This window comes from Brachyistius frenatus, unplaced genomic scaffold (genome assembly GCF_029030835.1).
Source record: "Brachyistius frenatus isolate BFR_SWC_R1_liver_20210118 unplaced genomic scaffold, ASM2903083v1 Contig_140, whole genome shotgun sequence".
Taxonomy (NCBI): Eukaryota; Metazoa; Chordata; class Actinopteri; family Embiotocidae; genus Brachyistius; species Brachyistius frenatus.
This window is the reverse complement of record NW_027210739.1, coordinates 731072-744447: the sequence shown is the minus strand read 5'-3', so window position 1 is coordinate 744447 and position 13376 is coordinate 731072. Positions and strand designations below refer to the sequence as shown.

General features: G+C 43.7%; 3 protein-coding genes across 12 annotated transcripts in view; 2 read left to right on the top strand and 1 right to left on the bottom strand.

Annotated features, from left to right (window-relative positions):
• Window positions 1-100: 100 nt before the first annotated feature.
• bbln (bublin coiled coil protein) lies at window positions 101-2291 on the top strand. The gene is made up of 2 exons (XM_069715239.1): window positions 101-260; window positions 1208-2291. The coding sequence occupies exons 1-2, from the start codon at window positions 179-181 to the stop codon at window positions 1459-1461; spliced, it is 336 nt and encodes a 111-aa protein (XP_069571340.1). The 5' UTR covers window positions 101-178; the 3' UTR covers window positions 1462-2291.
• A 15-nt stretch (window positions 2292-2306) lies between these two features.
• On the bottom strand, window positions 2307-11995 carry ciz1a (cdkn1a interacting zinc finger protein 1a). The gene is made up of 16 exons (XM_069715237.1): window positions 11853-11995; window positions 11067-11396; window positions 9667-9794; window positions 9301-9575; window positions 8589-8739; window positions 8358-8445; window positions 8006-8118; window positions 7820-7899; window positions 7470-7664; window positions 7126-7256; window positions 6830-6923; window positions 6616-6720; window positions 6407-6523; window positions 6239-6317; window positions 5982-6103; window positions 2307-5793 (listed from the first exon to the last, which is right to left on the bottom strand). Exons 2-16 carry the CDS (start codon window positions 11222-11224, stop codon window positions 5104-5106), a joined length of 2526 nt encoding a protein of 841 aa, XP_069571338.1. The 5' UTR covers window positions 11225-11396; window positions 11853-11995; the 3' UTR covers window positions 2307-5103.
• An 850-nt stretch (window positions 11996-12845) lies between these two features.
• The window catches only part of dnm1a (dynamin 1a), a 48602-nt gene continuing 48071 nt past the window's right edge, over window positions 12846-13376 (top strand). For 5 of the 10 annotated variants that reach the window (XM_069715293.1, XM_069715288.1, XM_069715290.1 and 2 more), the window contains exon 1: window positions 12847-13303. In XM_069715293.1, the coding sequence (XP_069571394.1) occupies window positions 13143-13303 (161 nt within the window). In that variant the 5' untranslated portion in view covers window positions 12847-13142. Of the gene's footprint in view, window positions 13304-13376 lie in introns of all 10 variants that reach the window. The other 5 variants (XM_069715289.1, XM_069715291.1, XM_069715285.1 and 2 more) reach the window with 2 other exon arrangements.

Below are 13376 nucleotides of genomic sequence, written 5' to 3'. Positions count from 1 at the left end.
CCAACAAAAAACGTGGAAGTAGAAATTCAACCGCGCGCTCGTTTTGTTAAAATTGTCTGAATTTGAAGAGTTGCTCGTGAAGGGGCCTTTTTAAAATAATAATAATAATAGTGGTTAGCTCGCGGGCTAACTGAACATCAGCTGTTGTTGTGACAAAGTGAGAAACGTGAACGTGTAAATGATGTCGGGACCAAACGGAGATCCGAACATCTCCGTGGACGATGGCGTCATCAACGACGACGACGAGTTTGAAGAAGAAGGTAAACGAGCACGTGTCAACAAGTCCAGAAGGAGTAGAGGTCAAAGGTGAACAAACCGACCTGAAGGGAGCTGCGAGGATGTTTGATCACATGATGTCACGTGAACTCTCCATGAACTCTCCAAACAGCTGTTGTGTGTTTATCTTCACACAACAGCTGTTTTTTTTATTTGATTTATTCTGCAGCATTTTAAAAACAGTGAGCTCGTTTGAAGCCTCCACCTCGATAATGTTAAAAAAAAGAAGTGTTATAGCAAATAAATAATAATAATAATAATAATAATAATATCGCTCCATAAAAACAACAACAGAACATAGGTTACAACAATCACAGCAAAAACAATAAAGTCAATATAAAAGCTAAACGATATGGTGATGGATGAGAGTCTGTATGTTGCAGTTACGAAACAAGTTAAATATTTTGTTTTTTTAAAGCACCTTTTCAAGCATTTAATAAATGAACAGCTGTTTGTCAGGTGGGAGAGGCCATCCCATAATTTGGTATGGAACTGAAAATTGACCTCTGCATGTGGATGAAGATCTGAGACTTGATGGGTAGAATAAAGAGTTTTAACCTGTGACTTTGCTTTAAAGTAAATTATTAAACTGTCCTGGGACTATTTCCTTCATTTGAGTGTATTTTATGAATAAAAATACACATTTGAAAAACATTTTATACCGTAAATGGTGAAAATCTGTAGTTTCTGAAATAGAGGGAGAGATGGATGAATCCTTAAAGAAAAAAACGTTTTTGGAGCATCATGATTTTATTGTTGGATTGTGTTTGTGTTCTCATCCAGCCTTTAAATCATAAAGTCACTGAAGTCAAACCAGCATTCGTCCTGTTTAAATTAAATTACACTCTAACCTCAGTAGACACGATATTTACAGTTTAAATGAAGTCTAAAAACGTTTTCCCCGTTGATCTCCCCGCTGCTTTCTCCACAGAGTACGTTGAAATCAACTCCATGCTGGATCAGATCAACTCTTATCTCGACGACCTGGAGGAGCGGAACGACTCGCTCAACGGAAAACTGCACGAACTGCTGGAGTCGAACCGACAAGCCCGGCTGGAGTTCAGGGCCCAACTGCTCGGCTCCCAGAACCAGGAGGAGCAACGTCCCGCCGCCGACGGAGGCGACTCCTCCTCCTCTTCTTCTTCCTCCTCCTCCTCACCAGGCAAGAAGGACGAGAGCGCGTAGATCAGAAGGAAAAGCAGCGATAAGAAATGTTTGACTCAACTCGTGACCTCTAGCTGTCGGACCGGCGACCTCCACGCCTGCCTGATCCTCCTGCGCATTTACATCCTCGTCAGCAGACGTGTGTTCGGCGCTGATATTCTGCATCTCTTCTATCCGGGTTTTTTTTCCTCCTTTGATGAAGTGTGACGTTTTGGTTCCTGATCAGTTTGGAGTTTAACGACCTAAAATCTAGACTTCAGCGCTCCATTACAGACTTGTGACATCCGAGTCAAACGTGCTGCAGTGTAAAAAAAAAAAAAAAAAAAAAAAAAAAAAAGCTGGAGATTTGTTCAGGCTCATGTGGGGAGATGTTGACGACAAGAAACACAACAGAAGAGAGGTACTAAAAACATTATTTATTGCATAACGTGGTCCAGATTCTGCTCTTAAAAATGGTATTGGATGGAAATGATGAGCTCACGGTGATTCGTGCTGCCTGCGTCTGACAAGATAAATTCAGATTCTCCTCAAGCATGAGTTTAGATCTCATTACGAAATGCTGTTAAACTCCTAAATGTGTTTCTGGCTTTAATCAGATCTATTTCCACGTACACATTCGATCTGATTACTGTTAATATCCCCCCAAAAAAGTAAACACAACATTCCCGATGTGTACCCGTGGATTTATGTGATCTGCAGCATGACTGTAAATCTGCATTGTGCTACTTTTCTCATTATTCTGTCCAGAATAAGTGATGCAATTTGAAAAGTGTCTGTAATATGTTAATGTCCCTACATTTTTCTTTGCCTCCGGATCAATAAAAGTGTTCATTTTAAAGTCATGAAAAGAAGTGGACAAAGCGTGGTAATCGTCAAGACATTTTAATATAAATTAAGATGACTCCCAAACAGAAAACAAACATCCAAAAAATACATTAAACTTCCAGCAGTTAGAAAACATCACCTGTTTGTTCATCTCAATTTTTGTCAGTAGCGGAATAAAAATACAATAAGAAACATACAGCTTTTATTTTGAAATTATCTTTAAAACGCCCTTCGCTCTCTTATCCCTCTCTCTCTCCTGTTGTTTCAAGAGCTAATTAAAATAAAAAGAGAAAAGAAAAAGAAGTACAGTTCAGATCACGTCTCGTCCCTTCAGACCTGAAACGATGCTGATCATGCCACGGTTGCCATGACTACGAGAGCTGCTACATGTGTCAGTCAGTTCCTTTGTGGTTTTAAAATATCCTTCTCTGACATGGAGGAATGAAATGTTTCCGGAACGGCACGCTACTCACAAAGAAGGAAGTCCTAATTCACACAGGGTCAAATTTAATACATTTGTATAATCTGGAGTTGGAAAAAAAAAAAAAAATCTACTGTACATTACTGGTGCTTCAAATCAAGAGCTGAAAGTTAGCAAGGATTCTTAATAAATACCTACAAACACTTGCAAATCATTTCAAACCCCTCCGATGTGTTTCCATCTGTCCAGTGTACAGCAACTAAAAACAATCTTCAATAACAACGCAATGATAAACTGGAGTCAAACTAAGGACCAACTACCGCTAACATATCGTAGAGCCGCCAAAGGCTCGTCGAAGCGTTTTTAGTTGATGGAAATGTATTGTTTTTTTTTTATTTCGCTTTAAAACATCTGCGCCAATTGTTTTTTTTGTTTTTTTTTAATTTATTTATTTTTTTAAAATTTTATTTATTTTTATTCACCCGAGTTCTGCAACAACTGCTGAAAACCCTGAACGAAGAATAAGCCAGCTGGCGTATTTCTGCCTTCACGGACAAGAATTCAAATTTTAAAAATGAAGCAATAAAGCAGTTCAGTGAGCGAAGAGTCGCGTGGAAGGAGGAGAACGCTCGGACTTTATATTCAGCGCCAGCCTGTCAGGAAAAGCCTTTTATTTCTAGTTTCTGACGTGTTGATGAAGCTCAACACTCTTTTCATACGACCGCGAATGTAAACGTTTTATATTTGAGTGTTTTGTCCTCGACTCCAGCTCTTCGTTATACAAAATAAATCTTCACTATTGCAGACAGGAGGCCAATAAAAACGTGTCGGACTAGTTCTGAGAAGGCTACAACTGTTTTTTTGTTTTTTTTAAATTATTTTTATTTTTTACCCCAAATCCCACAACGTCAACCCAAAAAATGTCAACAAATAATAATAATAATAATAACAACAACAATAAAACAAAACAAAAAAAGATCATGAAATGCCCTGAATCGAGCTGTGAGCAGATTCAAGATTCAGCGTTCGTCAGACACTCAAACCAAAGTAGAAGTCGAGCGCTCGTTTTGAAAGGGAAGTCGTCACTGGCTCAAGCATTTTTAATTTGTTTACGTTCTACGTTTCAGCTCGCTACGAAGCTACTTGGTTTGCAGTGTCTCCACTTCACCGGTCGGTACGCTCTCCCGTACTCGTAGGTTACGTGAACAATCAATCATCTAGCTGGCTGGAGAATTAGCAAAACGCTGACAGAGTCAAGCTGCAGGGTGGGAAATCAACATGTTGTTGAGCGAGCCACAAAGAAGAGGAAGAAGAAGAAGAAGAAGAAAAAGCTCTTTTCCTAAACTGAAGCCACATTTATTAAAAACCTGTTAATTTATGGGGGAAACAACGGTGTTAAAAAGTAAAACGCTTTATTTTGGAATTAATTCTGAACATCTGTAAATTTGTGTTCATGTTAAAAATCTCGTTTAACTTTTGTTTGTCCAAATCAAAGAGCACGAAAGTATTCCCATACTGCTTGTCCGCAGTATAACCGTCTTTTGTGGGTGTTTGTCGTCGACCAATATCTATATTGACCTGATGACGTCAATGAATAAAAGGTGATTTTTATTTTTTTTACTGAACGACGATCCTTCCATCGGATGTCGAGACATTTCACTCAAATGACCAAATATCAGCGTCACGGCGATGCCACACGATCACCGGGAATCATCCTCTGGTTACCATGGAAACGCATAACAGAAATGCCCCATTTGTTTTCCCTGGTCAAAATTGTCACATTTCCCTTGTTAAGTGAAAACTTTGACCTGCCGCTGCCATCGGAGGAAAAGAGTCACGGAATCACTTTGAATAGTGAGATTCATAAAACAACACTTCACTCTTTTATGCAAACAAACTAAACGCCGCCCGTGACTTTGAAATATTGCTGCCAAACGTAATAGTTTTATTATGTTATCTACGGTTTAAATACAGACGCTCGTAGCAGTACAAACTCACTAAATATGAATGTCCTGACGTGGTGTGGAAGTGGGACACCTTCACATTTAATTTAAATTTAGGCAATTAACGTGTAAATCTTTATATATATAAAGAAAAAAACTGAACTGAACAAGGTTTGTTTTGGACTCGATGCAGAACAATGAAAATCAAAAAAAATTTTGGACAAATTTAAGCGCCTTACCCACAATCAATGCTGTAATTTCCCACCCTGAGAGAGCGATTCACATGAGAAGTCTTGTCCCACTGTGATCCACCCGCCGGGCTTCCTGTTCGTCGGTGTGTGTGTTGGATTCTGACTTCCAGCATGGAGAGAGGCTGGGCCGGGAAGTTCTTGGTCTCGGTTCCATGAAAGCACCTCTTTCACATAGTCACATCTCGTCCCGTGGTAGAAGGTACCAGGTACCAGAATCTTCGACTCAGCGTCTGCTTGCCCTTCCTGACCTGCGTTTGGGTGCCGGTGCCGCTTTCGCCTTCGCTGTGCCGCTCTTTTTCTCCGGGTCAGCAGGAGCTTCACTCTCCGGGTCAGCAGGAGCTTCACTCTCCGGGGCAGCAGGAGCTTCACTCTCCGGGGCAGCAGGAGCTTCACTCTCCGGGGCAGCAGGAGCTTCACTCTCCGGGTCTGCAGGAGCTTCACTCTCCGGGGCAGCAGGAGCTTCACTCTCCTCCTCCGCCACCTCCTCTTTCTTAGCATCCTCAACGGCAGCGGCTGGTTCTGAGTCCACCTCCTCTGTGCTGCCAGCAGGCAGCTCAGCTGGACCCTGCTGAGCTTCACACGCCTGGGATGTGGCCTCTTCTTCCTCCAGAAGGAGGCTGAGGTCTTGGTCTGTGTTGGTCTCTGAGATGGCGGCGAAGTCCTCCGAGGCCCGCTCAGGTTCTTCTCGTTCGTCCCCCTGTTGGCTTTCTCCCTGCACTTTCAGCCGTGTGAGTGTAATGATGGGCTGCATGGAGTTTGGGTCCGTCACTGAACCCGGGTCGTCGGCGAGCAGATTTTCATCTGAACAGTCTGTGAGGGTTTCTGCTTTGGGCCCGAGGCCGTCTGCAGCGAGGAGAGATTCTCTGGAGGATTTAACAGCTTCAACTTTTTGACTCACCAACACTTTGTACTTCTGAAAAATAGAAAAAAAAAAAAAAAAAATCACAAACATACTCCAATAATCCAATTCCTGATGCATAGAAATCATCATGAATTCCTCAAAAGAGTAAAATAAGTCGGACAATAATAATTTTATTTGGGTTACAAATAATTAGTTACGCCTGCTACTCCCAATTTAAGGTGACGTCATTAAAAACTCACCTGGAGGTTCTCAAAGTGCTTCAGTGATTTGCAGTGAGTGTGCAGAGCAGAAGATTCAAAGTGGTAAAACTTGTTGCAGAGTCTGCAGATAAAACCTGAGACTGGAGCTAAAAAACTGGATCCTGTGATGAAAAAAAGAAAAAAAGCCCCTAAACGTCACTCAAGAGATCACAGATATAAAACTGACTATTATCAGGAAAAACAAATAAATTTGAGGTGCAATCAGTCAAAAAAAATACTCAGAGTTAGTCACTGACCGCAGACTGTGTCCGGGTCGTACTGCTCATCACTGGCCATGTTGTTTAGGGTCACCTCTTTGAGGGAGGACCAGACATCCTGCAACAGAATAAATGTTAATTAAGATTTCGTCATAGAATCTTTGGGTTGGAACTTTAAACGCAAATATTGTCAATAATGAAAATCACCTGTCTGTCCTCTTCTTCCCCCAACTCACTTCCCCGCTCCACCTCCTCGTCTAATGAAAAGCCCTCCGGGTCCAAAGCGGTCAGCTTGCCCAAAGCCTCGCAGCCCTTTTCCTGGAGCTGAGAAAACAGCAAAACAAGCACAGTGACGAGGTGGCATTTCACCTGCTGATGTGTCAATCAAGAATAGAAACGCAGATCGTCTTGCCCACCTTGCGTCGGTGCTCCTGAGACTGCAGGTGCTCCAAGAAAATCTGGGAGGTCTTGAAGCGTTTCTTGCAGACTGCGCAGGAGGTGATGTCCATTGTACTGCCGAGCTGAGGAGAAAAAGAAGATTCTCATCAGAGCGACCGGGAGAAGCTTTTTTTCGCACATTTCTTGAACGCCACATGAATGTGCTTGTGCACAAAGTGAGCGGCTGAATACTTTGTGCTCCTCCGTGCGCCGGTGGTCTGTGAGGCTGCTGGTGAAGTGGGTGTGACAGGTGGCACACCAACGCTTCAAGTCTGCCTTCTTATCTCTGCGAGAAAAAACACAAGACGTTTCATGACTCACAAGGATCGCTTTCTCTTTTTAAAACTCTCTTTAAATTCTTTGAAACGTAACATGACGCACAGAAAAAAAAAAAGGAGTCTAAATGTCTCTCAACTTTTTAAATTTACAGCAATTTAATAAAAAAACTAAAAAAGTAAGCCATATGCATGTATGCATGTTGAACTCACCCATCTTTGCTGACTCCCTGCAGAGACTCCTGCACTCGAGGCAGCAGGCTGACCAGACAGGCGTTGCTCATGTGTTGGATCTCCATCATCCTCTGCTGGTGGGAAACGCTGTTCATGTGACTCCTGAAGTTCTACAAAAAAAAAAATACATACACGTATATACGGAGAAAAGAAAATTAAAGACAGAAAAATAAAGTACAGCAAAATTATTGGAATTCACTGTGGTTTATTTTTTTTTACTTTAAATGTACTCCCAAATAAAGATGATGAGCTGCATGCTACTATTATCCATGTACACTGTGTGTGTGTGTGTGTGTGTGTGTGCGTACGTGCATTCAACCTACTTGCTGGTTGTGGCAGGTGATGCTGCAGAGGTAGCAGTAGAACTTGTTGGTGCCATCCTCTTCTTCGTCCGGGTTCTCCGGTGAAGCCGGAGGGACGTCTTTGTCCTCCGACGTCTCCTCTGCTGGTAAATCAACCTGCTGCTCACCTTCAACCAGCCCGCCGGAAGGCGACGCGGCCGACAAACAGCTCTGCACCTGTAAAGAGGAATCACAAATCTTCAAATTATATCCAGCTCTAGTTATGACAGACTCTCTTTTTGCATACATTTTTGGTGATTGGTACTAATTCATTCGTGGTTTACATATTTTCATCTATTAAAAAAAGAAAAGAAAAGAAAAGCTGCTCTCACCTCATCAGTTCTGGTCTCTTCCAGTGTGTCAACAACATCTGACCCCCCAGTGGAGCCTCCATCCTCCATTAAGATGCAGTCTAGGAAAAAAACAATAGATGGAAACATACAATAAGTGTCCATCTCCACATCATATACAGATTAAATTAGTGTTGGATATTCTAGGTTTGTGGGGTTTTTTTTAACCTTCGGGCTGCATGTCGTCTGTATTGCTGTTGCACTCTGAAGAGAAAACGTCCCCGTCTGTCTCTGCACTAGTGACCGTCTCACCAACACACGAGTCTTTAGGTTTCTCTGACCTGAGAGGGGGAAAACAAAATTTAGTTTCTGTTTAGCAAAGTTTCCACTGTGGCCTCTTCAGTCCCACGAATCTTAAATAACTGAATATTTTTAAAATGTCAAATTAATAGAAAACATTCACTGTAAACGCCGTCATCACTTTTCGGGCAAATATTTAGTTATTTCCACAGATACGAGTTTTCTAGAGATAAGATAAATTTCTTGCACAACTACAAGCAATAAAAAAACAACTCCCCACCCCTCTGTCCTCTGCTTCTTCACTGCAGGTTCCTCAAGCTGCTCCTCAGAGATCTGTGTGGGCCCGTCCACTCCTCCCACAGCCCCATCTGTGGGTAGAAACCAACAAATATTAACCACCGAGTACTTTAATATACAAGTTAAAACGTCTCATGGTACTTAACTCGGGCTATTATCTCTCAAACTCCCATCTTTAAACAATTAACATGTCTCAGTGGCGGTGCATCTCTACCTGTCTGAGTCTTGTCGTTATCGTCGTGGCTGCTGCTCGCTGCTGCTGCAGGTGGTGCAGGTGGTGCTGCTAGTGCTGGTTGGTCGTCTGTGCTCCCTCCTGCCATCTGCTCACTGTCTCTCTTCCTGTCTGGCGGGCGAGCGACAGCATCCTGAAACACACAAGACAGATGACAGGAAACTAAATATAGTGTGTGTCATGAGAACAGGCATGTTTGTATCAACAGTGGTCTTAACTCGCATAGCTGTAACGTATGAAAGTAAAGATGCAGCGACGAGACATTAAGACAAGTCAAAGATTCATTTCAGAATATGTATGTGTAGATATGTAAACGAAAAAACTTTATTATTCTGTTTTTACAAACGACGAAGTGATTATTGCACGTGTCATTTAAATAACTGTTGCGGAGCTCCTCCTAAATTAGTTTGATTTAATCAGAGAAGCATCAACCTGATTTCTGTCTCATGTTACTCAGTCAACTTCACAGAGGAAATCAAATTCAACGATAAAACCAAATTAAACTTTACCTTCTTTTTTATGATTAGATATAAAAAACCTACCATTAAAAAAAATAATCCACAAAAACGCTTTCAGTGCTTCTGATCGAACCTGTCGACAAATCTCGATGCATCTGTCAACTGCATCTTCACCGTACGGAGTATTTAGTGGGACGGAAAACGATCAGTTGTTATAATGAAGCGGCTGTAATTACTGTGGTGGAGGAGGACGAGGTGGACGTGGAGAAGGAGGTGGACGAGGAGAAGGAGGTGGAGGAGGAGGAGGAGGCTGTGGTGGTGGCAACGATGTTGTTGTTGTTGTTGTTGTAGTAGCGAACATGTGGGTGGAAAGGTCGTTGAGCTGGGAAACCCATCATGGGGGACTTGATGGCCATGCCCATGGGAACCGGCCCGAGCAGGGACGACCGGGTCCCCGCCGTGAAGAACTGCCGGAACTGCTGCCCGCCCATCCCGAAGCTCCGCATGTTTCCTGGACGAAAGCAAAGTGTGTTTTTAACCACTATTCGTCTTTACAAATCAGGCGTGTGTCCTTTTTCTAAACGCTGCAGTCCAAACTGTACCCTGCATCTGCTGCATCAGTATAGCACCCTGCAGCATCGGGTTGGGGGCGATGATGGTGGTCTGGCTCGCCTGGCACAGGTTGACCATCCTGGGAGGAGGAGCGTTCTGGGGAGGGCCAGGCATGGCTCTGTGGGACGACACACAGAAGGAGGAGGGGGGTAAACATGCAGCTTGATTTCAGAAGACAGACGCTCGCTGAAATCGCCGTCGACCGAAGCAAAAACATCTTCCTTCTTACAACCCTCTGCATCTTTGTTGAGCCTGTTGTTAAAAATACTGGGTGGAAAAATCATGGAATCATCAGTGGAAAAAAAAAAAAGTTTTACTTGACAAGGACCTCTAAGATCATTTTACAACCATGATTTAAATTTATGTACTTAAGAGCAAACATGAAAGCAAAAGAAGCAGCCAATAATTTAGGCTTATCAAACCAGCATCCCATACCGTGCCTGTTCTTTGACCTATTTGTATTTATATATTCAGATATAGACTGAATCAGAAACCATCTTCCTTTCATATCAGCCGTTTTCCTTTTAAAAGAACAAATTATTCCTATTATTACGCTGAATGATATAACGGGAATAAGTCAGAGAACAGGTACCGCACGGGAGGCTGGCTCGGTAAAGGATGAGGACGGAGAAGCAGACGTGCAGCTTCAGTTTGAATGAGGATTAAAAGTCAGGCGTTTTCTTTTCTACCAATATAACACCTCGGTGCGGCAACCAAGTGTTGTTTTTTTGTTTTTTTACCTCTATTATAAGCTTTGTTTTACCAATGTTAGGTGATAACTATAGCTATAGGGCAGATAAATAAAGTAAATTACATAAATCCTATTGATAACAGTCCAAAATGAAGTGATCATGCATAACCCTGAAAAATTGGGTAAAGAAAAAGCTGACGGGTAACATGACACAAGCTCACGTGCTTGTGCAAGAATGGCAAAGGTTATTATGGATTTTGGTTTGAGGCCAGAAACCTGTTGTTTTTTATTTTTTTACATGCATTCATGTCCTTCCTTTTTACAGATGTCCACCCCACCGACAGCTCATGTTTTGCATCTCTATGCTGCCCTTTTCTCTCTCTGCTCTCCTCTCACCTCCAACAGGTCCAGGCAGATGTTCTCCACCTTCTGAGTCTGGTTCTGTTGGCGTTTTTTTTTTTTTTCTTCCCTCCCTTTAAAAAAAAAGGACTTTTAAGGTGTTTATGAAATAACCCTCGTTGTGATTCGGCCGCTGTTATAAATAAAATATAACGTAATGAATCGGTGCGACCTTCAGGTTGCGGGTCCCGACTTCATCTAACACCCGTTTAAAATGTGTGGAAACACGCTGTTGTTGTGACGGATCCTCCGGGGAGGGCCCCGCCTCAATCCCCGGCCTCGAGTTACCACGGGGCTTACCGCTGCGCCTGGTGGTGATGGGGTACATGGTGGCCCGGAGGCGGCTGAGGCGGAGGAGGCGGCGGAGGCTGCTGCTGGAAGAGCTGCTGCAGCTGCCGGAGGTGCTGGTGAAACTGCTGCTGCTGCTGCTGCTGCTGGTGGATGTGCGGGTTGAACATCGCGGGGCTGTGGAGTCACTCCGTCCGGGTACGCAGCGGGTTTTCAGACCCTCCTCCTCCTCCTCCGGTTCCTCCTCCTCTCTCCCCCCCAACAACACCACCTCTCCCCCGGCAGGTGTTTGTGAGGAAGTCGGACACCTCTCAGCAGAAAACAAATAAAAATGCAGGATCCCTGGACCAGAGGGAAAAAAAGGGGGGGGGGGGCACGTTAGGAAGCAGGTCTTTGTTGTGAAGGCCGCAGACAACAACAACAACAACAATAACAACAACAACAACAGCGATCGTGTTTCAGGATGACAACCGGCTAATGCTAACAAGCGAGCTAACAACAAATCCCTCGTCGGGTTCGTCGAGACACATTTTTATTGCGCAATTTTACGAAGAAAACAACGCGGGAACGTCACGTTGTTGTTTGTTTTGAAGAGAATAGGATGTTATTTTACAACAAAAGTCTGAAATGTTACAGCTGCAGCTCCGCCGCGATAAATAAAAAGCGAAGCTAACGCTAACGTTAGCCCGCCGCTCCGCTACCTGGAACGCAAGTTAGCTTTAGCATTAGCTAAGCTCGCGAGCTAACCCGCGGATATATAAAAAAAAAAAGCTCGTCGCGGGACTTCGTGTGCGTCACCTCGGGGTTCCTGGAGCTCGTCGGCGGGCGGCTGTAGTCGAGGAGAAGCGGCGGTTTGTGTTGATTATCCAGCTGAACTCATAGCACCGAGTTGAAACGGTCGCTGTCACAGCCGCTGTGCAGCTCGCTTATAAAAGCAAGCGAGGTTCAGACGAGCTCAGCGCACGCTGGCGCCCCCCGGCGGGCGCCCGAGGAACTGCACGTAACGGGACGTCCGCGTCATGAACGGAGCTTTTGGATTATTTAGCTTTTTTTTTTTTTAATTAAACATGGACAGAGTTTCGTGCTCTAAACAAATCCTTCTGTTAGCTGTACATTAAAAAAAAAAAAAAAAAAAAAAAAAAAATTGTTTGTATTTCAACATTTAACTCCATTTAACTCTTGTAACGGTTTGATATTAAACAGTTAATGAAAGTGGAACATCAACCTCCCGTGGATATTAAATGATTTAAGATTCAGACAGTTTTAATGTCATATGCACCGAAAACTGTGAAACTTAAACAATAAAAAAAACCTCATTCTGCATTAATTCGACTGCTATGTAGCCTGTTTATTTGTAAAATATATAAATAAAAAGGAAATAAAATAGGCTGTACCTGTACATATGAGTTAGGCCATATTGAGCAAGTGCAAGTACCTGCACAAACACCTCACAACACTGCGACTGCATTCTATGTATTTCAGACATATATTTCATCTTATTACATTATTATTGTTGGCACATATAAATAGCCTACATAAACACAAAAGCCTATCAGGACATAAAGGCTATATCGTGTCATATATTAGTTCCGTAGTCAGCTCTGTACATCATACACAGATTTGTGTTTTGGGGCAAAAATATAAAAAACTGAAGGGCAAGTTTTTAATCTTTACATTTTGAGAAACAAGATTTGGAAGAGTCAGCAAAAGCAGTGTCTCCTCCGAGCGGTGTGAGTGCGGCACTGCAAGGATCCCCTCTGAAAACACGAGATCATCCTCATCCTCCTCCCCCCTGCGGCGCTTGGAGAGAGGAGTGTGGTGGAGAGAGGAGTGTGGTGGAGAGAGGAGTGTGGTGGAGAGAGTCCTCCTGGCTGAGGTGATCTGACACACCGAAGAGGCGCCCGTCGATGAGGAAGCAAATCGAGAAGTGACCCGGAGTGCGCGCACAGACCCAAAAAAAAACAAAAAACGCCCTCTGAACGCGAGGGTGGCGCAAAAAGGGACGCGGAGAAAACGGAGTGATAAATCCGTCCCCGCTCTGACAAGGAAGACATCCCGTCCTCCTCCTCCTCCTCTTGCACCGCAAAGATGGGGAACCGGGGAATGGAGGATTTGATTCCTCTGGTGAACCGCATGCAGGATGCCTTCTCCGCCATCGGACAGAACTCCAACCTGGACCTGCCGCAGATCGCGGTGGTGGGCGGGCAGAGCGCGGGGAAGAGCTCGGTGCTGGAGAACTTCGTAGGGAAGTAAGTAGCTTTTCTAAGGCTGCGGCGGACGTCGGTGCGCCCCGACGCATCACGCGCAGCGGCCGCATAGGCT